The sequence below is a fragment of the Ochotona curzoniae genome, unplaced genomic scaffold (genome assembly GCF_017591425.1).
Source record: "Ochotona curzoniae isolate NIBS_2020 unplaced genomic scaffold, NIBS_Ocur_1.0 contig_2294, whole genome shotgun sequence".
NCBI classification, from domain to species: Eukaryota; Metazoa; Chordata; class Mammalia; order Lagomorpha; family Ochotonidae; genus Ochotona; species Ochotona curzoniae.
The window spans coordinates 4,025,542-4,051,819 of NW_024465405.1; the positions used below are offsets into that span (position 1 = coordinate 4,025,542).

The 26,278-nt window shown below is 54.6% G+C and overlaps 1 protein-coding gene across 2 annotated transcripts in view; it reads right to left on the reverse strand.

The window, feature by feature from the left end:
- Positions 1-25,970, reverse strand: part of IQCA1 (IQ motif containing with AAA domain 1) — a 109,906-nt gene extending 83,936 nt beyond the window's left edge. For both annotated transcript variants that reach the window (XM_040972482.1, XM_040972481.1), the window contains exons 1-6: positions 25,960-25,970; positions 19,544-19,868; positions 17,743-17,862; positions 15,270-15,461; positions 14,187-14,258; positions 2,176-2,381 (exon numbers count right to left, since the gene is read on the reverse strand). In XM_040972482.1, coding sequence (XP_040828416.1) covers positions 2,176-2,381; positions 14,187-14,258; positions 15,270-15,461; positions 17,743-17,862; positions 19,544-19,868; positions 25,960-25,970 — 926 coding nt within the window. The remainder of the gene's footprint in view (positions 1-2,175; positions 2,382-14,186; positions 14,259-15,269; positions 15,462-17,742; positions 17,863-19,543; positions 19,869-25,959) is intronic.
- Positions 25,971-26,278: the final 308 nt, after the last annotated feature.

A 26,278-nucleotide genomic window follows, 5' to 3' on the forward strand; every position in this document is an offset into this window, starting at 1 on the left:
CGCTTGCGTCTTCGGCGGTTTTTCTAAAAGCTGGGGCGTCGGCAATTTAAAAACCTCCCAAACTGGTGGATTGTCTTTCTTCTTTCCTCTCATATACCTTTAAGTGAGGCTTTTTATTCTAGAAATGATATTTAATGAGAAAAGACTTCCAACAGCATGGAAGAATATAAAATCAGAAGTGATCCCCAGCCTGGCCCGAGCGGCGGCCACACGAGTGGTTCCTAGCATCCCCTCGCAGTCGTTCTGCATGCACATATAAACATGCATTTAATAAGTTAAACATGCTCATGAATACAGTAGGACTCCCAATTGGTGGGCTTGCTCGTCACGGTTTCAATTACCTGCGGTTGCCCATGGTTGGAAAGTATTAAGTGAGAAATTCCAGAAATAATTAATTCATACATTTTAACACAGAACCCTTCTGAGTAGCACAGCCAAACACTGCGTCTGCCGGCTCCCGTCCGCCGGGATGTGCAGTGCCCCTTGGTGCAACATGTCCCTGCTGTGCACTCTCTCTCATCGTTACCCACGTGGCAGCCGCCCGGGTGGACTGTCAACACAGAGCTGAGGCGTCACGGAGCTTGAAACTCATTTACACAGGCGTGGCCCGGACACGCCAGAGCAGTGGTGCCGGCAACGTTGGGACAGCCCACCGTGCTTCCTGTCGCGTTTCTGAGCCCAATGCAGATGCTGAACTTTATCACAAGTGTGTGTGTATTATCCCCCGTGGATCAGGGAGAACCCCGGATTGACAAAAGTGCACATATATGTACATTTAAACTCCTGGGGGTTATAACTCTACACAATTATTCAACATAGTTTTGCCCTTAACAGTACATTGGATTTTAAAATGTCTACATAAAATAATTTCAGGTACAGAACAGGCAGTTTTGAGTACATAGTCTCTAACATGAGAGATGTGTGGGGTCGCTGGTAGGGCAGACTCCTGATAAGTTCACAGACACAGGACAATGAGTCCTTGTGAACTACAAAAATGAACAGTTTTGTTATAAATCAAAGTGACTTTTCAAACATATTGCTTATTTTATTTGGAAAGCAGACTGACAGAGAAATCTGCCATCTGCTGGTCCTGTCCCTGAAGCCCGGAGTCAGAGATAGCTCTCCTAGTGGGTGGCGGGGACAGAGCAATGGAGCCATCACCCGTTAACCCACAACAGTGGACTGTCACCCGCTAACCCACAGCACTGGATCAGCACCCGCTAACCCACAGCACAGGATCAGCATCTGCTAACCCATAGCACTGGACCAGCACCCACAAGGGACCAGCACCCGCTAACCCACAGCACTGGATCAGCATCCGCTAACCCACAGCACTGGACCAGCACCCACAAGGGACCAGCACCTGCCAACCCACAGCAATGGATCACCGCCTGCTAACACAGCACGCACATCAGTACAGATCTTGAATCAGGAGCAGAGCTAACACTTGAACCCAGGCACTCACTACGTGATGTGGACGGCCTAAAGGATCTTTAGTGCTGTAACCAAGCGCCTGCCCAGTCAAGGAGCTTTCATCGGCAGGCGGGAGGTATTTCTGCAGACACAGTCCCCTAACATTCCCATGATCGCAGGCGCACAGAGTCCGCCCAGGAATCCTTTCTGCAGATGCAGCCGCATGAGATGCTCAGAACGAAGGATCCAGGCACAGTCCTAGCGCGGCCAGAGGTTTCAGCGGGAGAGGGGGCTGCAGAGCCAGCAGATGCATCCTGTGCAGTGGAAATGCTGACACGCTGCACCCGGCCTCTAGGAACCCTTCATCGTAAAGATTCGTGCTGAAGGACAGAGAGGACCATGGCGAGGAAGCCACAGGGTGGGTGTCTGGAGTAGGTGAGACTTCCTGTGGGTTGCCGGCACCTTGAACTGAAACACCCTTGTTTGGGCACCCCATCTGCTTCTCACCAACTCCTGCTGACGCACCCCCTGGGAGGTACCAGACAATGGCTCAAATAGCCAGGTCCTTGCCAACCTTGGGCTCCTGGCTCCTGGCTCCAGCCTGGCTCAACCCCACTCAGCAGCAGTTGGAACTTCTGTCATAAACAAACCTTAAGAAAAGCCAAAATGAAGTCAAGCAGCCTGACAGCGAAGCAGCAAGCCTCTGCGCTCCAACACGAGAAGTTACACCCCACCCCAGCGTGCCGAGTGGCGCAGGCTCACCTGCACTCCAGGAACCAGTGCCGGATCTGGTCTTGCAGGTTCTCCTTGATGTCGGGGCCTTCGATGAGCTTCAGGTCGTTCTTGATGGTGACCATGGCCTCCTTGTAGTCCTCCTCATGCTGCTGCTGCACCTGAGTCCGCAGACGGCTGATCTTCTCAGCTTGGATCACGGTACCGCTGACTTCATTGAAGAGAGGAGGCGGGCTCTGCAAACGGAAGCGGAAGGGTGGGCCGTCACAAAGCGACCGAGCTGGTGGAACAGGACAGACATGAGCCCGGCAGGGTGGTACCTCCAAAGGCGTGAGAGAAGCATCCACAACACTGGACGCCATCTGGTGAGGTCAAGGGAGAAAGTCCTTTACACCGTATCCCGGGCTGGAGGTGGGGCAAAGGTGGGCCTGGGGAGAAAACAGCTTAGAACCATGGAAAGCAAAGTTCTGGCAAATCAAGATGCAGGGTAAGAAAGTACTAGAAGCAAAAACTAACGGAAAGCATTGTAGTTCCCTGATACCGAGAAAAAACACAGTGACGTCAACTCAGGATCTGTCTATGCTGAAGACCTCAGGAGAAAAGCCCGCAGCCAGCTCTGCTAAAGATTTCAGGAGAAAAGGCCAGGAGCCGGCTCTGGTCCCCCCTCACAGCATCAGCCTCAGGAGTCCCCGGGTTCCCCCCTCACAGCATCAGCCTCAGGAGTCCCCTGGGTGCCCCCACCACATTGGCCTCAGGAGTCCCCTGGGTGCCCCCACCACATTGGTCTCAGGAGTCCCCTGGGTGCCCCCACCACATTGGCCTTAGGAGTCCCCTGGGTGCCCCCACCACATTGGCCTTAGGAGTCCCCTGGATGGCCCCACCGCATCAGCCTGAGGAGGCCCCCTCACCATCTGGCTGTCAGCAAGGCAGCAGATGCTTGGTTGTGAAGTGACCTCCTGGTGCCCAGCTTAGGCCCAGCTCCTGCCAAGGGCTGTGCTAACCAGAAGTCCAACATGGTCCTAGAACAGGCCCTAACAAATGAGGGCCATGACACAGATTTGCATTCGTCCTTGTAGGGGAACGAGGTCAGACAGTCTGTGCAGGTCTTCCCGAGATGGGGGCTTTGCAGACACGGTGGTGGCCGTGGTACTGCAGTCACAGCCTCCAGGATGGAAAGACCACTCCCAAAGGCCCGAGGAAGGGTGCAGGCTCAGCCCAGGTCCCTTGGCAGGTCAGAGGGGAAGCTAGGGCTGAGCTGGTGCCCACTACACGTGGCTGCTGGAAGCCGGCTTTCCAGGGTCCTTATTAGTTGGTGGTTAAACAAAGCTATGAAAAAATACTAGATTGTGTAAAGGACAGATACTAGAAACAAATGTTACCAATACTGAAAACCCATCAGTGCCAGCTCCTGGCACCGGGCCGCACCACCGCGCAGTGGCTCGTGGCGATCTGTGTGTCAGCGACGGCGTTACTGCACGTACGTTACCGCCGTGGGCACACCTGCAGAGCGCAAGGCTTGAGTCAGCTACGGTGAGAGCTTTCACAGACCGTGGGCGCCAGCAAGTGTTTTACATCAAGGCCTGTGGCTTCTTTTAAAAACAATAGATAAGATATTAATAAATGTCTGTATCAGATATACTGTGAATGGCAAAAGAAAGAAAGCGAATCCAGGCCACACTGCCCCCACACTGAAACAGTGCAATCTGATTGTGCCAGCACTTGCACCTGATGCCTGAGTGTGTTCCTACGCTCACTTTTGCCTTACTGCAGCACACCGTGAGACCCCACATTCCCACCAGAACACTGCTTGCCAACTGCGCCCACGGGCTGGCGCCAGATACGCCGGCTGGGAAAGGCCAAGGAAGTGTTTGGCAGGCACCAGTGCTTCCGTGGAATTTACCACAAAGTTCAGTTATCCAACAGACCTAGCAGTGACCTCAGGGGCACCTGTTTTCACAGGGAACCATGTTGGAAGGTTCTGGAACAGCCCTGGCAAAGCCAAGTGGAGGGAGAGCCCAGCTGTCCTGGGACCGGGCCCTCCACACACTGGCGTTGCCCTCTGTGTGCTGCCCTTCCCATGGGCACTCGATGGCAGGAGATGGCCCAGGAGAGAGTCCTCTGTCTGGCGCAGAGGAAACACAGCAGACTGTGTGGACAGCAGCCAGAAGGCACAGCCACTTCCTGGAGAGCAGTGACCCTGGGCTGAGGCCACGGGATGGGGCAGGGCGGAGGGAGGCCAAGTTAGGACAGGGCTAGGCAGTGGCAGCATGGACGAGGCCAATAGTCCAGCACTTTCCAACAGCCTTCGTGCCACCACAGACTCTGAGCTTTGGTTCCAAGATCAATGTGAGAGGCACCCAGGCTGGCAAGGCAAACGGGAGACACACTGGCCAGGCCTTGGTCCCTTCATCCTTCAAAAAGAGCATGGTGTGGGTGACTTTGACGGGAGCCAACAGCTCTGGAAGGAGTATTGGGTGAGTTCCCTGGATTCTCTACCAGTCGTTGGCATGACACAGGGTCGGTAGCTCTAGATGGATCTGCGTGTCAATCTTGCCGTGGTGTCGTGCACCGGGCGGGGTGGAGGACCTTCCCAGGCCTTCCTGCTCCTGGCTGTTCCCCAGCGCCCCGTGGCATGCTGCTCACACACCTGCGCAGCCACGCGTGTGCCCGAGCAGACTTCCACGGACACAGCTACGGTTGGGCCATCCGCAGCCAGCTTTCTGCACACTGTCCTTGCGCCAGGAGGATGCCACGCATTCCGTGTCTGCGTGAATGCACTGCTTTCGCTTTGAGACAAAACATCATTCCCTCTGTAGCAACTCTGGTCACACGGAACTCAAGTTTGTTAACTCACCGCCAAGCAACAACTCATTTAAAAATAAATTACGAATATTAAAGGCGGCACGAGAACGACGATAATATACTCTCTCTGTTGAAATACATCAGCTGTACAATAATGCATCTTAATGAGAGCCTCCCATGTGAATAAACCATTATATTTACAAGCTTTCCACAGTTAATGACCCAGAACGGGATAACGAAACCTACATTTATAGCAAGGTCCTCTGTCAGCAAAAATATACATATTAATAATTGATGTGGCTGTAAAAAAATAGGACAGACCGTGGTGCGGCCCGAGTTTGTGGGGAAATGGGACAACACGGTCCATTAACTTAAAATGCTTAGCTAATGTTTGATGGGTTTTGTCTTTAAAAATCCGTGTTCAAATTAGTAAGAGAAAATGGACATTCGTCCCAATGAAAATCTGTCCCATTTATCAGACGCAAATAAACTCGCAAAAACAAAGTGATTGAATGCGGGCGGCTCTGGGAGGCCCCTCCTGGCGGGGGCAGCTCCTTGTGCACCGGGCTCCAATGCGGCAGATGGCAAGGGAAGGAAGTCTGCCCGTCTCCGTTCTCTGTGCCCGCGCCCTGTCAGGTGCATTAGGAGGCCCATGTTCAATGCTTGCCCAGCGCAGATTCTGCACCCGCACACCTCATGCTGAGGGCTCGGCGCCTCAGCCCTCTCTGAGGGGCACGTGCCTCTGTCATTTCGTGTTGTCACTTCATTTTGGAGGAAGGCACCCTTTTATGTGTCTGTGACTCAGGGGTCCCTATGCATGAAGATGAAAAGCTGGGGCTGGAGTCCAGTTAAAACCTGGGGTAGGACATCCATGTCCTCCCTCCCTCGGACCCGTGTCCTTGCATTCCTAGCTCTAACTCTGGCTCCAGCTTCCGGCTGGAAAGGCAGGTGGGCGCTTAACTGTGAGTGGGGGAGGGGAATCTGCCCCGGCTGCGTGCTGCTTCGGACACCCACCTGCTGGGGGCACTGTCCAGGTGCTACGGGAGCAGTTTATAAGTCCTGACCCTGAGGCTTCTGGGCAGCTCTGTGCGGGTGTAGGTGGGGACACTGCCCTGGTCACACGGCCAGCCAGCAGTAGGTGGAGCTTTCGGCAGAGGTGTATGTCTCTAGGCTCCGCAGTCAGTGCTGCTGGGTCTCATTTGCTCAAAGCCTCGCGTCTGAAAACGCTGTTTATGGGCATCGTGAACAAAACGCTTGCAACAACCAGGCTGGGCCAGGCTGGAGCTGCAAGTTGGCAACTCCGAGCACATCCCGCAGGAGGAGTGGCAGGCCCAGGGACAGGAGTGACCAGCTGTTACGTTTCTGTACACTCCTGGACACAGAGGTGCTGCAGGGACTTGAACACGGGAATTCGAATTTGGGACATCAGTGTCTCAACCAAAGTCCTAACTGCTAGGTCTTCCCCTCGCCCCCACCCCACTTTTTTTTTTCTTTTTTAAGATTTTATTTATTTTTATTGGAGAGTTATATATACAGAGAGGAAGATCTTCCGTCCTCTGGTTCACTCCCCAAGTGACCGCAACAGCTGGAGCTGAGCTGATCCGAAGGCAGGAGCCAGGAGCTGCATCAGGCTGCAGGGTCCCAAGGCCTTGGGCCGTCCTGGACTGCTTTCCCAGGGAGCAGGGAGCTGGGGGCGGGGGGGAGTGGGTCTACCGGGATTAGAACCAGTGCCCATATGGGATCCTGGCACGTGCAAGCCGAGGACTTTAACCACTAGGTTGCCACGTGGGGCCCCAGGCCCTTTTAAAAAATGTTTATACCCAGACAGTGGGCCTCGCGGGACCTGGTGAACTGCCTCGGAGTGAGGATGTGTGGTTACTTCTCTTGCCGATGCTTCCTGTATCTTGACAATGCTGAGACGTACTCTTTCTGATCTTTGCTAATTTAAATCAGAATGACAATCAGGCGTGTTTGAATCATGAACATGTAAGCCTCTAAACCCATAAGGAAAAAAAAAAGCCCCAGCTGACACTTAGCGAGTCTTTACTGTACGCGGTGCACCGCGGGTGATTTTAAATGCTCTGCTTGGTTCCTCTCCTGAACACAGAGCCAGGAGCCAGCCGCCGTCATCGTGAGCAACTGTCACGCACACAAACCACGACACGGGAGTGAAGGCACCAGACCAAGTTCCCACGCTCAGAAAGCAGCTGAACGGGATCCGGGATCCGCAGCCCTGCAGGCCGGCTGAGGGCACGGGCCTGGCGCACCCACCCGCGCTGCGCCTGAGAGCTTTGTCCCAAGCCTCCTCGAGCGAAGGCAGATGTCAGCTCCTCAGAAGGCAGCAAACGAGCGCTTGAATTCAGAGCCAAGTCTTCCTGTCAGTTAGCTCTGACGCCTCACTGACTTGGAACATGCGCAAAGTACAGTCATCACGGTGGCAAGAATAAGATGTTCACAATTACGAAGAGTTGAAATCAAAGCAAAGGCTCCCAAGGCACCAGCCTGCAAGATCCCACCGAACATAAAAGAACTCCACCCCATCACGGTCAGTCTGGCTTTTTGAGCCTTATCTGAGATTTTGGGAAACTGTCGCGTGTTGGTTGGTGCCAGCGGGATGACTGACACACAGGTGCACCCGGGCTGACGGGACGGTGATGCCCCCCGCCCCAGGGATCCTTATTACAATGCAAACATGGCTATAGCTTCAGGGGGACATAAAGACCGCCACGGTCACATTGGGAGGACGCGGTATCTCCACGGCAGGCACAGAGCGAAATGTATTGCATTCATTAAGTTCCCCGCAACTCGGTCCACTCCATTGGCTCTGCCAATTAAAATAACTGCATGTGAATTTCCAGAGCGCTATTCATTTTCCCGTGTAGATTTTAGAATATAAATATTGAAAACGGCAATATCCCCCCAAATCATTTCTAGGGCCAGGGTAGGAAGAAGCCTTCAGGCAGGAGGTGCGAGGCGCAGGGAGGTTTCTTGCTTTAATTCTGGTTTCTGTTACCATGGAGTCCCTCCTGGAAACACGCCAAGCTTCTCATAAACATACAAATTTGGTTTTGATCAGATAAATAAATGGTTTATACACTGGCATAATGGAACAAAAATGAAATAATGGAAAAATGCAATTCTAAAATGAGTCGGCAATATCTCAATCAGTGATACGGTGGAAAATACATTGAATTGAAAACACTGCTTGGATTTGGGGTAATGCATATTTTATGGTTATCAGCCAGTGAGCAGAAGATAACATTCTTTTAAAAATGGAACCCATATACTGCTCGGCGGTGTAGGATTTCAGGAGAGCAGGGAACGCCAAGGAGTAACACACTCGGGGACAAAGAGGCAAACTGGAGAAGGCCACACTCCACACACAGACCCCCACCCACGCAGAGCCCAGATAAACTACACGGTGAAAGGGCAGGAAAAACCTCGCAGCTCTTCCTGGCTATGATTTCCGTGCTGGCCACTCAGACGTCAGGAAGAAGCTTCGGGTAGGCCCGAGTAGAAGCTATTTGGTCAAAAGGAGCTGAATTACATTAAATGGAGGTTTTTACATAAAAGTGGCTGCTACCGTAACATTTCATGTTCAACGTCACTTATCTCCGATGGAAACTTTGGATGGTCAGTTTGATTTCTGAAGTGGAAGACTGCCACATCCATACGTGTGATTAGCTGTCCATGTTAAGGCAGCACGGATGGCCGCCTAGCCCGGTGCGGAAGGCACTGAGTGCAACGGGCTCCGTCCAAACGCAAGGATCTGGTCGGGTCTCGGCTACGCTGCCGAGTCCAGCCTCTGGGTGCTGCACGCCCCAGCAGGCAACAATGAAAGACCACGCAGCTTCGGTTCCTGCCAAGCACATGGGAGACCCAGACCAAGGTCCTGGCTCCTGACTTTGACCTGGCCCAGCCTTGTCCGTTCGCAGGCACTTCTGGAGTGAACATGCAGATGGAAGCTCTCTATGGCTGTTGCCTATCTGCCTCCCTTGGCTTGTCAAATAAACAGATAAAAATATTTATAGTAAGTAAGAAGGTAAGAATTGAAAAAAAACACAGGATCTGTTCAAAACTGGCTTATTTTCACATGTTGAAATCACATGTACAGTTGTAAATCCTGATTTTTACGTGTTGACCATCTTTATGGCACTAAGATTGAACACAAGCACACTTTCTAATGTTGACGCATCGACCACATCATGTTGGGCCATGGTCAATTACTTCATACGTAACTGCTCTGAAACAGTAGACCTGGGCACTCCCAACTGTTACTGCAAAGGACACTGAAGGGAGTTTCTCAGACTGGACTCTGGCTCTGATGACCTTGTTAAAACACAAATAGGAATCAAGGATGAAGAACGTAGACATTCCGAGGCTCTTGTTTCTTGCTGACTTTCAGAGAGAATCAACTTAACCCAACACTCACGAGACAAGCATCTCATCACACTCTTACCAAGAAATCCAGCTTTTGCTTGCTGTCTCTCGTCTTTTAAGATATAAAGGCTGAGACAGAGAGGAAGGTGTTTTATCTGCTGGTTCACTCCATAAAGGCCACAGTAGCTGGGGCTGGGCTAGGCCAAAGCCATCCTTGTCTCCTATGTGGGTGGCAGAGGTGCCAAGTGTTTGGACCATCCTCTGTTGCTTTCGCAGGTGTACCGGCCTTCCCAGCTGCATTGGAGGCAGATCAGCTGCGACTTGAACCACCACTCCATTGGGGCCAGCACTGCAGACGATGGCTTAACCCAGAAGACCACAAAACTCGATCCCCAAATTCACAATTTCAAAGAAAAAAAAAAGTTCAGTTTCTGTCAATAAGGCAGATACAACTTCCCGTATTTCATGAATTCTAACAGATCCAGAAGTAGGAATGGCTGTGTCTGCTTTGTCTCGGTTGGGGCATTAATGGTGTCGCAGTCTGTGGAGCACGTGGCCGCTTAGCTGTCTGTCTGACGTCAGTGAGCAGCCGTAATTTATCACGCACCATCGAAGACGTGTGTTTCTAGGTGCTGGCGAATTTTTTTTTAACAGCTGTGATAAACAGCACAGCACACACACAGTAGTTTGACCATTCTGAGTAGGGGGGCAGGAGAGCTTCCTGGAGTTCACAACCGCTTTGCACTGTTCCTCAAAACGCTGCCCCCACTGACCTCCCACCCGTCCCCTCCCCCAGCTGCCAGCAACACTACTGACGTTCTGTCTGCACGCTCGGCGGCTCTAGTTCGTTAATGTCTGTGGAAGCATGACCACTTATCTATAGACGACATAACTCGGTGTGACGTCCCCAAGGGCTCCTGACGCTCTGGCATGCCACGCAACTGTCCTTCTTATGGCCAAATGAACACTCCGCTGAGTGAACTGCTTCCTTTTTTTGTTTGTTTGTTTGTTCTTAAGATTTGTTTTTAATGTTCTTAGAAAGGCAGATTTACAGAGAAAAGGAGAGACAGAAAGATTTTTTCATTTGCTGTTTCACTCCCCAAACAGCCGCAACAGCTGGAGCTGAGCCAATCTGAAGTTAGGAGCCAGGAGCTTCTTCCAGGTCCCCCATGTAGGTTCAGGATCCCAAAGCTTTGGACCATCTTCTACTGCTTTCCCAGGCCACAGGTGGGGAGCTGGATGGAAAGTGCAGCAGCTTGCAAAAGAACCAGTGCCCATATGGCATGCAGGCGCTTGCAGGTGGAGAATTAGCTAGTTGAGCTACCGTACCAGCCCCACTGAAATCACAAAAATCTACAACAATGGGCCTGATTCTAACAGCACAGCTACCCTGTCAGAAAACTCAGGGTGGGCTGGGGTCCTGGTTTCCAAAAATAAATGCTAACTTTATTTTTGAAACTCAAAGACCAGAGAGAAGTCAAGATATTTCTTGTACTATCTGCGCGCCACTGGTCTGAGTCCCGTCCTTGCTGCGCAGGCGTGCCTGGACGTAGCTATTCGAGACTGGACAGATGTGCGTGTGCCGACATGATGGCCTTCCCGTCAGGAAGCTGGCCACTTCCGAGTTCTGGGGACACGGAATTGAGTTCCTTCCTCCAGCAGAATAGTCCTGTGCTGAGCACCAAGGTCACGTCCCAGGGCCGATGCTGCAGGTGGAAGCCGGCCAGAAGGGGCCACAGAATGGTCTCAGCTTGTCACTGTCCGTTACGATGTGCCAGTATGAAAATCCAGGGCACTCGCACGGCAACACCCCCAAAACGGGGAACTAGAACATATCTTGTCTCTATTTGACCTCCCTGGCAGGACCTTCCAGTGTTTTTTAAATCCTAAAATCCCAGAAGAAAAATTTAACATTTAAACCAGAGGAACTAACTAAAGAAGGACTTCCGGGGCTGTGCCGGTAGGCGTCTCAGAGCAAATGGATTCCATGTATTAGCAGTGTGAGTGGGGGCTGGACTTGGTCTGTGAAAGAAGAGGGTTGCAGAAAGTCACGCTCGACACACAGAAAAGGGAGGCATGAGGCAGAGTGGGCTAAGCTGGCATCCCACTCCAGGGTGCCACTCAGAGTCACCCAGCTCCCTTGCTCAGGTAGCAGATCATGGATGGCTCAAGGGAGTCCCTGCCACTTGTGTGGGGGACCTGGGTGGAGCTCTCGGCTCTGAGTTTCAGCCTGACCTGGTCCTGGCTGCTGTGGCTATTTGGACAATTCTCTCTCATACTTGGCATTTCAAGTAAATAAATCTTCACACACACACACACACACACAACACTGTATTTTCATATTGGCTAAAAATTTCTAAATTAGATTTGCCTTTTCATTTCTAATCTTCTGTACATATCTACTGTTATAGATAGAAAGAAAAATGCAAGATCTTTAAGTCCCAGTTCTTGGCTACTGAGATGCGCACGGGATAAGCACACAGAACTGGGAAAACCCATTGCAAACTACGATTTAAACATCCCTCCATGGAAAGGTCACACGCTGTTCCCCAGACAGAATCCTGAGTGTGTGTTGTCCCTGTCGCTTTTTAAGAGGTCACATACAGGTTTACTGTAGAGACAGGAAGAATAAGCACAAACCAAAAACAGAATCGGGGTGCTCGCACCCCCATCTTGCAGGTCCTGCAGATCCTCCAGGACACACGTGAAGTTCCCCAGGGAAGTGCCGACTCTCTCCTGATCTGTTTCTTAATGCCCTTTGCTTCCAGGTATAACATCATTCTGATGTAAATGCCCGTATGTCACAGATTCGTCCATATTCTTTTGCTTTCTTCTTAGCAAAGAAATTGCCAGGGTCGGCCTGCTGGGCGAGGAGGAGAGGTTTGCCAAGCCGAGGGTGGGGACCGAGGGATGAGGAGCAGCTCCGTCCCCGAGCGACAGCAGTGGTCATCTTATGTGAGCATCGAGCAGAAAAGTGACCGCCACGTCTGTGCTGGAACAGAGATTTCCTGTGCCTCCCTCCTTGTCACACCTGCAGCCTGGTCGAGGGTCTCTGTCCCCTTTCTTGGTTCTCCCTAGACCGTCCCCAGTTGCTCTCCTAGGTGTGTAACTTCGTCGCGGCACCTGTTTCTGCTGGCACCCACCCAGCACGGACACTGAAAACCTTCCCTGTGCTGGCGCTAGTGACGGGGTGGTGTGGGCTGCTGGCTGCCCTGGGCCAGTGTGGGGCCTGTGCCTGCTGAGACCGCCTTCTTGGCTCCTGGGCTCTCATCTGCCCCTAGGGCTGCTCACGGCACTTGCTGGTTGCTACACCTGCTGGTCCCTGCAGCCATCCTGCTTCTTGCCTCTGCCTGGATCTGCCTTGCCTGGGCTTTGCGCCTCACTGGTGTTTTCAGAGACCTGGCTCTGTGTATGAATGTGACTTTTTCACTCTCTGAATGGAGGTGCTAACTGGGGCGCTTCTGAGCAATGCCTCCACAATCAACTCCCCCGGCCCTCAACAAGGCCCGGATGGCTCCACACGGCATCCCTGAATGGAACGAAGCCGAGCAGGTCTGCAAGTAAGGCCTTGCCATGAGCAATCAGCTTTGCAAAGAGCTGGCTTAGGGGGCTCTGGGGCAGCTTTCCAGCCCAAGAGACATGGCAGCACAGGCTGCAGAATCCTGGCCAGTAGGCTGGCACAGGACATGCAGATGGTGCCTAGTGTTCCATGGGCCAGGGCTCTGCGATGTCTCCCACGGTCACTGCCGCTAACCTCACCCACCTGTGTGACTGGCTCCTAAAACTTACAAAGTGGGGATGGGGGCGGTGTGGTTTAGTGGCTAAAGTCCTCACCTTGCATGTGCCGGGATCCCAATGTGGGCACAGGTTCTAATCCCAGCAGCCCCTCTTCCCATTCAACAACCTGTTTGTGGCCTGGAAAAGCAGTTGAGGACGGCCTAAAGCCTTGGGACCCTGCACCCACGTGGGAGACCAGGAAGAGGCTCTAGGCTCCTGGCTTCAAATCAGCACAGCTCCAGCCGTTGCAGCCACTTGGGGAGTGAATTATCGGGTAGAAGATCTTCCTCTCTGTCTCTCCTCCTCTCTGTATATCTGACTTTGCAATAAAAATAAGTAAATCTTTTTTTAAAAAGCTTACAAAGTGATGCAACAGGAGGGATGGGTCCTCTCGCCCTCCAGGGCTTTGGCAAGGCAGGGCTCTGGGACATGGAGCTGGATCTGGCGCCAGCTAATGTCAGGCTGTGAAGAATGGAGGGTCCCATCCAGTAGCCCCCAGGGAAGATTGCCCCGTGGAAAGCTCACAGGCGTGGAGGCAAACCATCCTCTGGCTGGATCTCAGCGAGGGCTGCCACCTTGACCACAGGACGCTGGACCTCCCGGCCTGGGGACAGTGCCAGGACAGGTGGGGGCTGTTTTCAGCTGCAGTTTGGGGGACCATGGTTAGGTGGCGACAGAGAGCAAACGCACCACTTCAACTCTTCATAACCAGCAGGCAAAGTACTGCAAAAGCAAGGCAGCTAAACTTTCATCCTTCAAAACCCAACCAGAGAAGACCCAAGACTTATAGCTGTAATGCAGCATTCCATATGGGCACTGGCTCTGGCTGCTCCACTTGTAATCCAGCTCCCTGCTGAAGGACTGGGCAAGCAGCTCGGGGTGGCCCAAGTTTCTGGGCCCCTGCACCCATGTGGGAGACCTGGCTGACGTTCCAAAGCCCCTGGCTTTGGCCTAGCTCTTGCGCACATTTGGGGACTGAACCAGCAGACAGAAGCTCTCTGCCTGCCTCTGTCATCCTTTCAAATACATAAATACATCTGTTTTTAAAAAAGATAAGAAACCAACCAACCAACTACACTTACCATGCCCAGGAAGATCATTTCCTCCTCTCGGTCTCGCTTGGTTTTCCTACACTGACGGAAACCTCGCCAAACCTGGCAACAGATAATGGAGAACACCTAGTTCAGCCCCAGAAGAGCCGACCGCATTGCATGTGCTCTCCCACATACATCAAAGCACTGGGGACCTGTGTGCTGGCGTGTGGGCTTGGCTGCGTGCACAGGCAGAGCGGGCCGGGGGCTACTGCACAATGAAGACCTGCTGAGGCTCCGCAGCCACGCTCCCACCTGGGTCGCCTCAGGAGATACTTCAGGCGGTGACTATGCTAGGCCAGATTGCAGCGTGGGACTTTGCGCTTTCAGCAGAAGGTCCCTAGTCATGTGGTGAAACACAGTAGCTTCCAGGAAGCTTCCCACATGAAAACTTTGTATCCCAAAGAAACTTAGAAAACAGCTTCTCTGCTCCCCTGCCAGCCCCATCCCAGCTTAATGGGACGATCCAGCAGCCCTCATCTCCTGGCTCCAACTGGAGTCCACTGACCAGTTCTCCCTGCAACCCAACGGCAGCTGTGTCCCACCGCTGTCTCCTGCACTGCCCCATGGGCAACCCTTGCCTCCTCGGAACAGCGATGGGAGCAAAGCCCCACTGCTCACCTGACAAACAGCAGGCACCTAAGGACACCTCTGTGAGCAGGGTGCTGCTCGAGGGAACTGGACTGGTGGTGGGACGTCTGCCCAAGGTGCCTGTGCCTGCAGCTACCAGCCACTAACCCACAGCCCCTCTTAGGGGTCATGTCTCTGGGGATGAAGGCCACCTTATGTTTTCATGCAAGATTTCCGTTCTATCTACGTCTTAGCAACATCATTTGCAATAATTACTGAGGGTCTTTAAACACACGTGGATAAAGCACCCTGTGTTTGTACTTATTCAGAGCACAAAGCTTTCACACAGACAGATTTCCTCTGCGTTCATCCCCAGGTTAAAGGAACAGATTTCTGGAATAGCAGGCCATTCTGGTGGTGGGATTTGGGGTTAGAGCGGTGGAATGTGTGTGCCTCCCCTGCCCACTCCCCACCCCAGGGCCCGACCCCCTGCCCCACAGGTACCTTCTGGATGCACACAGCCGCAGCCTCCACATCCACGACTTTCTCGCCAAGCAGCCTGGCCTGCCTGGCCCGGTACTCCTGGAGGTAGATCTGTTTCATGAACAGCGCTCGCAGGCGGCCCTGCCGAGCCCGCTCGGCGATCTGGATTACCTTAGCTGCCTCCTCCAGGGGCATGCTCTTGATAGTGTATTTCTGCAAACCCAGGGCAGAGAAACCACTGGTTGAACACACCAACACCATCAACGGCCCTTCCCACACCATACTCAGGTCCCCACGGCTGGGAACAGCAGAGGGCGACACCCGGAGGACCTGGTCCTAAAGACTACGCCATGCCCAGCTGTGATCCCAAATTCCAGGACGGCACAGCCTTCTCCCACCCTCCTGCACAAAACACACGTGAATTGCTCAACATTCCAGCTTGGTAGCCAATGGTACAAGAAGTATCCAGAAAGCGGACTGGATATGATGTGGAATTGCTGTTGGTAGCTCACTATAGTAGAGACAGAATCACAAAGCACGCTTCTAGTAAAGAGTTTAAAATTCTAGATAGACATGAAGCAAAATGCTGAGCTTAAAGCAGGTGGTGCTCCATATGAATGCCTCTGCTATCTGAATGTGCACAGCTGGTGATCAAATGAGGAACTGGGCCATGGAGCGAGGCCTTCAGAGGGCTCAGGCAGGCGTGGGCACGGGCAGCGGAGGGATTTGGCTGCACATGTGGGGGACGTGGGGAGGTGAGGGGCTAGGCTGCAGATGTCAGGGACAAGGGGAGGTAAAGGGTTGAGCTATGGGTATGGAGGAGAAGGGGAGGTGAGGGGCTGGGCTGTGGGGGGCAAGGGGAGGTAAGCTGGGCGGCTTTTCTAGGAAAGTCAGGTAAACGCGAGGGCCCAGAGTTCATTGTGCGCTCTGAGTAGGCTCAGGGTGAAGCAGTAGCCGTGTGTGTGAGCAGGCACTGAGGCAGGTCCGCGCACGCAGGGAGCAGCAGGAGAGGCCACTGTATCCCTGCAGGTTGGGTGACCCCTGAGTAGGATGGAAGTCTCGGCACTGACTTCCAGGCTTGCATGGTCCCAGGGGCAGGGGCAGGAAGGGTCGGCTGCTGCTGGCAGTGTCAGCAAGGCGCCCTTGAAGGACGCCTCACCACGTCTGCTATGTGTGGTGTGAACTGTTGGCACAGTCAGGGATGCAACGGAGAAGACCAAGCTCCTACTTCAGCCTGGTGACACCTGTGCCAAAGGAGCAGCAGGGCAGTGCCAGCTCATACGGGGGACAGGGTGCCCAGGACCCCTCTCACCTCCCATCCCTGGCATATGGGCAGCATCTTCTTCAGCACTGTGATCCAGGCTGGCAATACCCACCGGGGACTGAGGACTATATGTGCCTGTTGCCTGCGCACCCCACTCTGTTCCTGCCATCTCAGCGGTCACCACTTGGAGATGGGCGATTTTGTACGACAACTGCTTGGGCCATGGGGACCAGCCGGAGGACAGGGGCTCGTAGGTCATGGGCAGTGAGCTGTCACAGAAGGGCTAGCAGATCTGGCAGGGGCTGGCAGTGAGGGCCATGTGCACAAGGGCAGGACAAGATTGCCCCTCCCCACTCCCCAGGGGGCTGAGAGGGAAACAGGTGCAGGAGCCTGGCAGCTGGGAAGGGGAGTTAGAACCAGGGGAAGACAATGGGAAGAGGGTAAGCCCCAGGGACGCTGGGACCCCGAGAAGCAGGGGCTGGAGAGCACGGGCCGGGGTTGGAATCTTCCCTAGCCCCACAGTCTGGTGACCCCAGGTCACTCAGCTGGAAGCCAGAGGAGGCCACTCACTAAGGCACTGAAGTTATACAAGGCCAGTCAGTATTTCTAAAAAGAGCACTTGTTTTCTGGTTCCTAGTAAGCCACGATGACATTTAACCATGAGCTTCGAACTTTAGTTACACAAAGTTGAGATGGAAAGTTAACTGAATCCACAATGCACTCAGTCTGAGAGAATTTGCATAGTACCGAGACACAAGCAGGAGTTATGCAAGCTCTGTGGGCTGGCATTGTGGCACAACGGGTAAAGCTGCTGCCTGTTACAATGGCATCACATATGGGGTTCAAGTCCTGGCTGCTCCACTTCCCATCCAACCCCTTGATAATGTGCCTGGGAAATCAGCAGAGGATGGCGCAAGCGTTTGGGTCCCAGCGCCCATGTGGGAGATGAGGAAGACGCTTCTGGCTCATGTCCTTGGCCTGGCCAGTGTGGGGAGTGAGCCAATAGAAGGAAGATTTCTCTCTGTTTCTATCCTCTCGGTAACGCTGCCTTTCGATCAGATAAAAATAGTTATGCAGCTAAAGTTACGCAGCTTTCTGCAGAAGCTGTGCTGAGCCCGAGGAGAGACGGGTGTCTGCTCAGTCTAAGATCAGGTGTTTCTCACACAGTCAAGGGCAGCGGGATGGAGGGTCTGTGCCCGAGGAAATGGGCCTGGGGCCCGAGATACCAACCACGTCCACGGCGTCCAGGCCGCTGTTGGCCAATATCTGAGCAAGGATTTTCTCTCTTCCTTTGATGACTTCCAACTTCTCCTTCAAAAAGTACCTTGGTATGGGAATGTCCAACTGTTGCTAGAGGAGAGACAGAACAAGCAAAAAGGCACTTTGATCTCTGTCCTGGGACTCTGCTTAGCACACATAGGGGCCTGCGCACCACGCAGAGCTGGCCATCGGACCAGCCGGTCCCAGTCCCACCATGAGACAGCAAGGCCAGCAGAGTGAAGTGTGCTCCTTACTGCGAGGGAGACAGATTCAGCCCGAAGGAGAGGGGTACCAAGAAGGTCCCCATGCCCCCACAATTATGTCACATACAACACTGGCTCAGCTTATCTAAACAGCGTGACTCAGGTTGGCACAGCAAAGCATGTGACTCTGAAGATCTCTCAATCAAAGTCATCAGTGCCAACTATTTGCATGTAATTATAACGTTTTTCTAATGATTCGGTTCTATTTTACCTTTATCACCTCACTCTCAAAATTATTTACAAATCTAATTTGCTTTTTTGGGAGACATGCATCCTCATTGTGTCCATTAGCTAGTATTGGAATGAGGAAGGTGAAATGGCGTGTTTATCAGTTCCGGGCAAGAGTCGGGAGCCCGCAAGTTCTCCTCCAGGACGGGTGGGCTCCGCTCACAAGGGAGCGTGGCCAGACGCGCTGGTGCCAGCTTTCTGGCCCCCATGCCTGGGGGCGAGGCGTCGCCTTTAGCTCTGGATATGCTCCCACACCCTTCCTTACCCAGGGTGTTTGTTCCTGGGAGACATTCTTCTAAATTCGCTTGGAAGCACTGAAGGCTCCATTTTGAAAACTTGGGGCAACTGGCTCTCCAGGAGTTACTGGAGGTGCCAGTAGCTTGGAATGGCAGTACCTTCTATTGGTTTCCATTTGTTCATTTTCATTTGTTCTTTGAAGGGCAGAGAGAGGGAAGGAGAGCAGGGGATGGGGAGAGAGTGGGAGGAGGCGTGGGGGAGGTGTGGGAGGGGGATGGGGAGAGAGCGGGAGGAGGCGTGGGGGAGGTGTGGGAGGGGGATGGGGAGAGAGTGGGAGGAGGCGTGGGGGAGGTGTGGAAGGGGGATGGGAGAGAGTGGGGGGAGAGAGTGGGAGGAGGCGTGGGGGAGGTGTGGGAGGGGGATGGGAGAGAGTGGGGGGAGAGAGCGGGAGGAGGCGTGGGGGAGGTGTGGAAGGGGGTGGGGAGAGAGCGGGAGGAGGCGTAGGGGAGAGGAGGTTAGCGCAGACAAGAGGAGGGGGCAGGGAGGGGAGAGGAGAGGGGAAAAGGCCACCTCCCAGCCCTTTTGGTCCCTTCTCTCCACCGTGGCTGAAGTGCTGACTCAGAGACACGCGCCCTGGGTCACCACTGACCCTGAGCAGAGGCTGGGACATGTCCACCTGCGGGTGAGGAAGCCGGAGGTACTGGGGGGAAATGAAGTCTGGGGACCCCGGAAGCACACAGAGCTGGGGGCTGCGATGGCACCCGGGGGACCTGTGCTGCAGTAGGTTTGTCAAAGGTCTGTCTGTCCCTGTCCACCATCTGGGCAGACACCTTGGGGTCAGGGAAGGCCACAACAACCCCAGCCTGAGACCAGAGGTGGGTGTCAGCATCTGTCTGCGCCCCACACCAAGGGAGTCCCATCCTGGACCGCGGCAGTGCGGGCCCCGGAAAGGATGCTCACTCGGTCTGAGTACTCAGCAGCTACACGTGCCCAGAAAGCCCGCCCCACAGCAAGCGCAGGCCTGTGCCCGGCGGGGCACTCACGGGGGCCAGCTTGAGGTCCTGCAGGATGTCGTCGAAGTAGTGGAACTCGCTCAGCTCCAGCTCCACCATCTCGTTCTTGAGCTCCAGGATGCGGCCCATCACCCCATCCAGAATCTTCCGGATGAGTACGCGCTTCTGTGGGTGCACCACCTGGTCGTAGGCGTTCTCCAGGTTGCTGAAGATCTGCACGTATTTGACGTAAAAGGTGGCTAACATCTGGAAGATGAAGACTTGGTTGCTCTTGGGCTCTGACGTCTTCTCAGACTCTTTGCTGAGCAAGGAATTCAGAGCATCTTGGGTCTGGTGCCACATCTTATTATACATGCTGAGGAGAGAGAGCAGACGAGACTGGTTTCAGAAAGCGGCCCTTTGGTGTGACGAGGTGCAGCATGGGTCTGGTCTGAGCTAACACTGCGCAGGTCCCAAGGCTTTCAGACAAGTGGTGTCCTGGCTCACAGACATGTGGTGTTTGCTATAATCAACTAACAGTTCCGCAAACCTCTGCTCTCAATGATTTTGTTGTTCCTCCACACAGCTGCGATACCCATTTCAATGATAAAGTCGTGAGATCCAGTGTAACCGATGGGCCCACGTGTAGAGTTGGCGGAGCATGGCCACGGAGCATGGCTTGGGACGACCCCCTTGAAAGGTAACTTGGCATTGCCATGAAGCTGAAGGTGGGCATGCCTGGGATCGAACTGTACCATCTGGAAGGAGCTTCCTTCAGCTCACAGGAGTAACACAGTAGGATGTTCTCAGGACAGTGAACCCCTGGGGCAACTCAGGTGACCGTCAGCACCGCAGTGTCCTTAGCAATGGAGTCTAAGCTATGAAAGACACACGAACAAGCAAGCACAGGTAAGGGGGACACTAGCAGGCCGACAGCCACTGCAGAGTGCCCAAGCAGGTGTAGCCTGTGGGCTGGCATGCGGACCCCATGGCCTGCAGTGGCACCGCTGCCCTCACTCCGGTGGGTTGAGTCAGTGGAACCAGCGGAGTTCAGGAAGGCAGGGAGCAGAAGGGGAGTGTGACGGAGGTACCATACCCCTTCTGTGGGGGACACTCTGCTACATGCCTACTGGATGTTGAAACTAGGGAAGGCACCGAATCCTGTATATAAGGGACCAAGCTCTGTCTTCCTCACCCACAGCTACGATAAAGGCTAGCATGGTACCATGTACTGCATAAAACTCGGGAGACTGTGACCTGTCTGTCCTCTCACACGGCAGTCTTCCTCTTCATCCCAGGGCAGGAACTGAGAACACAGAGAGGACCCACTGCAGAGGAGGGTCTAAGTGTGTGCCCCCTGCCCCCTTGGGGCGAGGCAGCTAAGGCTCAGGTGCACCCACTGCTGGCCCGGAAAGCGATGGTTGCCTTCGCTAGCCTGGACGTGCTATCGTCCCTGCTGGCTTCTCCAGCCACTGTGCACACCTGCCTCCAGGCCCTTCACGATGGGGTGCTGCCTTCCTGCCGGGATCCTCACGACGGGGTGCTGCCTTCCTGCCAGGACCCTCACGACGGGGTGCTGCCTTCCTGCCAGGACCCTCACGACGGGGTGCTGCCTTCCTGCCAGGACCCTCATGATGCAGTCATGACAAGCACTGATCTCCTGCCTCGCCTGCCCCACATGGGGGGACTCTTGATTCTCCTGCACCTTCAAGAGCCAGAGGGTCTTGGCAAGGGACTTCCCTGGGGTGGCGTGCAGGACCCTGGCTGCTGCCTTCCCGGGCACAAGAGAAACACTGGCACGTCAGCGCCCCTCTGCACAGGGAGAAGGGTGGTCCTTTCCCTGGCTGGGAAGCCAGAGGCCTGAGTTGGCGAAGAACTCCCCTCCCTCCTGGTTACCAGCCTGGCTCTCACTCAGGTGTGCCCTGTACCTGGCATTCATGAGCCCAGATATTCTGCCTGGTTCCAACTGCTGGTTCACTGCCCAAATGCCAGGGCCAGGAACCCAGAACTCAATCCAGACCTTGTGGGACGCACGCTGGGCTTAAACCATCACCTGTTCTCTCTTGGGGTGCTGGACTTGAGCCATCACTTGCTCGTTCCTGGGGTTCACGCAGGCCTTGAACCATCGCCTGCTGGCACTTGGGGGCTGGAGCAGAAGCAGGAGAGCTGGGACTCTGGCCAGGCACTCTGCTGGGAGATGGGGGCGTCTCCTGTAGGGGTTCACGGCTATGTCCCAAGACCAGTCATCTCCTGTCTATTCTTGACGTTTGCCCCTGCAAGTTTGAACCTTTGAAATTCTCTGTTTCCATCTTAGCGGCAACTCAGGAGGAAGTGGAGATGAATACACACGCTTAGCCCAGCCCGCTCTGCTGTCACCCCCCACTGTCGTGAGACCGCCACGTGCCCCCAGCTCCCTCCAGCTCCGTCCGCCTGGTGAGCAACAACAGTAACAGCCTGGGCGTGCCTTCCTCACCATCCCAGCCTTCACATCAAAAATACTCCAGTTTGGACAACATTGGCTAATTTTCTACACCTTCAGTCTCAATTCTAGGAACTTCACACACGAGCACTCCTGTGTCCGAGTGGGTATGGTTCCAATCCCTGTTGGCAGGTGAGGAAACTGAGGCATGGAAAAGCTACTGCCACAAATCCTACTCTTGGGAGACAGGACTCACACTCAGCTGTCTGCCTCCAGGTTGAACGCTGCCTGGACTCAGCCTGCCCCTCCCTGCGCCCCAGGAAGAAAGGAAATGGCCCAGGGGTGAGGGATGCCAACCCAGACGTAGCTCCCCAAGGCTGCTGGACACACTCTCGGGCACCAGAGACGCCATCGTCCTGGGAGCACAGAGCACTCCAGTTCTCGCCCAGTTCCTGAGTAATAACAACGCTTCTCACCTGGAGCCAGTATTGGTAACTGCATCCCACGGAAGAATCCCAACGACAGCCACGCCGTGCACTTGCTCAAAGCCCCCAGATCGGACTGGCTCTGCCTCCAGGAGAGGGTGAGGGAGAGTGGGCCCTGGGTGGCAGCCAGCAGCAGCTCATCCTGGTCCTGGGGGTGAAGGAGCTGCGTCCTGGTGCTGGCTCACTCAAGTCTGCGCTCCTGGAACCATCTGTTGCCTTCTTAGGCTCACAGCAGGGAACCGGATAGGAAGAGGGAGCACCAAGCCTTGAACCAGCATTGCTACTAGGGCTGGGGCCCGGCAAGTGCTGACTGCACCTGCTAAGCCATGATGCCCACCACCTGCTACAGCACATGTCTGATTAAGGATGCCTTCCCCACGCACTGCTGCAGAATGCCAGACACCAAGGACCAGTGACCTCAACCTCCTCAGTGGAGAAACACTGGAAATACTCCCTCAGCAAACAGGAGTGGAAAACAATGAAGGAGTGAGACGGGTTACACTGCCGCCTACGTGTGGCAAGCCTGCAGAATCCACGGAAATCAAAGCCAAATCCCCACATGCCCCCGTACAGAGAAGCTGCCAAACTTAGCTCTAAGAACCCACAAAGGCTAAACACAGAGGAAAACACGAAACAAGACGTCTCATTTATAATACCAACCAAGAACGTTAACTATTGAAGAATTAACCTAACAGATGTTGGGGTGACTCAAGAAAAGCCTAGCATGCAGGCAGCACCCAGGATCTGCTCGCTTCTCCAAAGGCAAGACCTGAAGGCAAGGGCCCTGTGACGGAGCTGCAGGTCAAATGCTGCCCAGAATTCAGTAAACACATAAGTAGACCTTGCTGTCTTTTTAAAATGTGGGAGTAGAACAGATAACAAAGGAGAGACCCAGGCTGGGTGTGAGCTGCGCCCAGGCTGCCCTCAGCTTCCGCATCTCCCCTGCTCACCACCAGCAGGTGCACGAGGCTCACATGGTCACACAGCATCCAGTCCTGGCAGGTGCACAACGCTGGTTTGCAGTGTTTTCACCAAGCTGCTTGCCTGTCATCACAGACTGGCACGGGCACTGCCCACTCCACCACATTGCTGGCAGCTGGTACCTGCATTTCTCTGTGTTCAGTGGGTGGGGAGCCTTTTTGCCGCCAAGGGTCACCTGGCTACCTATTGCACCACCTGTGTTCTGCACACATTTATTAACTGAAAAATGAACCTGCCGCTCCATAGAGTGACTGAGTTTCAAATCTGACCCGTGGCGGCCTCGGCAGGGCCAGGCCCAGCAATTTCACAGACCTTGCAAGGCCCGCAGACCGAACGCTTCCCACCCGTGTGCTACAAACACACAGCGCGAGGCTTGTTCATCCGCTACGGACACAGCAACCTCTGCAGATTGAAAACATACACTGTGCATCTGACTCAGCAGACGCGACAGCTACCGGTGCTACCGGTCATGGCCCCTGCTGACTCAGGATTCACAGCCGCTGCCCAGAGCCCAAGACACGGGTTTGCAGGTTGCCAGCTTGCGAGACAACCCACATTCAAAATGCAGTTCCTGTGCACCATGCACTTTCTTCTTTTTTAAGATTTTATTATTATTATTATTTTTTTTTTTTGGAAAGTCAGATATACAGTGAAGAGGAGAGACAGAGAGGAAGATCTTCCATCCAATGATTCACTCCCTAAGTGAGTGCCATGGCTAGAGCTGTGCCAATCTGAAGCCAGGAGCCAGGAGCTTTCAAGGTCTCCCAAATGGGTGCAGGGTCCCAAGGCTTGGGCCGTCCTCGACTGCTTTCCCAGGTCACAGGCAGGGAGCTGGATGGGAAGTGGAGCTGCTGGGATTAGAACCAGCGCCCATATGGGATCCTGCTGCGTTCAAGGCGAGGACTTTAGCGTCTACACTATCACGCTGGGCCCGGACCGTGCACTTTCAAACAGCAGCCAACAGTCGGGAAACCCTGAGTGGGGCCATGGCAAACGGAAGTCACCCGAAAGCGGGCTGTGTGACAGGTGGCCTCTGGCACCTGCTTCCTTGTACCGTGCTGACTGCCAAGCACGCTGGTGCTGCCACAGTGCAGCACGTGGGTGCAGCGTGCTTGTTGTCTCTGCTCATCTCCCAGGGGATGGAGGTTTGGGCGCTTCCCACGCCTTGGCTATTGTGGATAGTACTGCTGTACAGGCTGGACTGGACACGGCCTCTCTCGCATTCCTGGGGCTGGTGAGGTGCATTTTTAAGGCAAAAGAGGTGATGAGTTAATCACAGACCCTGCCTCTTGCAGCAGTCCACCCACTTCACAGCCGCTCAGCCTGCTGGGACTTCCTCCAGGCACTGCGGTGGGCAATGGCGTCCCCAGGGTGTTCGCTGGGAGCCTGGATTGTTCCGGAACTGCACATACATGCTGGGAAGCAGAGGCAGATCTTAGCCACCAGGGGACTTGGCAGTTCCCACAAGGCCCTGAGTGGTTCCGGACATGACCGTGTGTGCATCACGAATGTTCCAGGCCCTGGGTGGAGAAGGCTGCCCCCGACAGCTGAGAAAGACCAGACTGAGCTGTGACTGCCCAGGGCTGCTTGGAGGACCTGCTAGCATCCTGGGGAACCCAGGCTCAGCCAGGTGGAGCCCCGCCCAGGCTGTGGTGCATGGTCCTGTCACCTCCTGCTGCCCTCAAGCTCTGAGTCAGGCCTTCCTGGCCCTGTGCCCACCCCTGGTTGTGGGGCTGCACTCCGAGACCTCCTCCTTGTCCAAACCAACTTCCTCCCAAGCTCACATCACTGCCTCAACTTCACACCATTCACACGTGCCACCACGGCCACCTGTTCGGTTTTTCTCTGCTCGCACCTGCTCTGGCTCCCACCTGCCAGCCCTCACTGGGAGCCAGAAGGCCTCTCAGGGCCCCTCCTCACCACCTGCAGGAGGACCCCGCTGCTGGGTTCCCGTCCCGCAGGACTGTGTGTCCTTGGCCTTCACATTTTCTTCCCTGGAGAGAGCAGGGCATGCTCACTCTCTCAGCGTCTCCACCTGCTCGCTCCAGAGCACCAGGCCACTGAGCCACCTGGCCCTGCTGGATTCCACAGGAGGCTCAGCTGAAAGAGTCAGCCCCTCCTCCCACGAGAAGACCAGGCTGGGTAAGAAAACGGTTAGTAGGAATGTGGGCTGGAGCCAGGGATGGACCGGGCACCCCAAGAGGCCCGCAGGACCCCAGGGGGCTGTGTACTGCCCTGGTCATGGGCTCAGCGGCCCCTACCTGTCGAGGTTGAGTAGTCCCACCCCAGGCACGATTAGAAACAGAGTTTAGGGCTGCGGAGGATAAACGCAACAACGCGCAGAAGAACGCAAACCCCGGCCATGTGTTAATGCAGCAGAGACGTAGCCAGGGGGCAGGCACCAGCTCCCTTCTTCAAGGGAGATCATGGGAGGTCAAGCAGGACCCCAAGACCCTTGCCCACCAGAACCCCAAGCTGCTAAAAGAGACAAGGAAGCTAGGGGTAGAAAAGGAGGGAGGCGGGGCGGCCACCTGCTGCCTCGGACTCTGTCCCCCAGCGGCGGCCAGGAGCCCACCACTTACGCGTTCGACATGGTTGACTACTTTCTCTCTTCCGCCGGCCCGTTGGGAAACTCCTTTTGGGCTCTTCCAGGGAGGCTCTGGCTGCAGGGCGTCGGGCTGCTTGGGGAGGGAGGTCGGGGATAGCCCCCTCGCTTGGGGCAAGGGACCGGAGAGAGCGGAGCCGGAGCGCGCAGGCACAGAGAGGGGAGAGCGTGGGTCTCCCCCAGGCTCCGGAATCTTGTGGCAGTCTCTCGCAGCGGCGCCCCTCGAGACGGCCCTAGCAACGAGACGCCACGCATGCGCGGTGCTGCCTCTCGGCCCTCAGCTGCAAGGCGCTCCG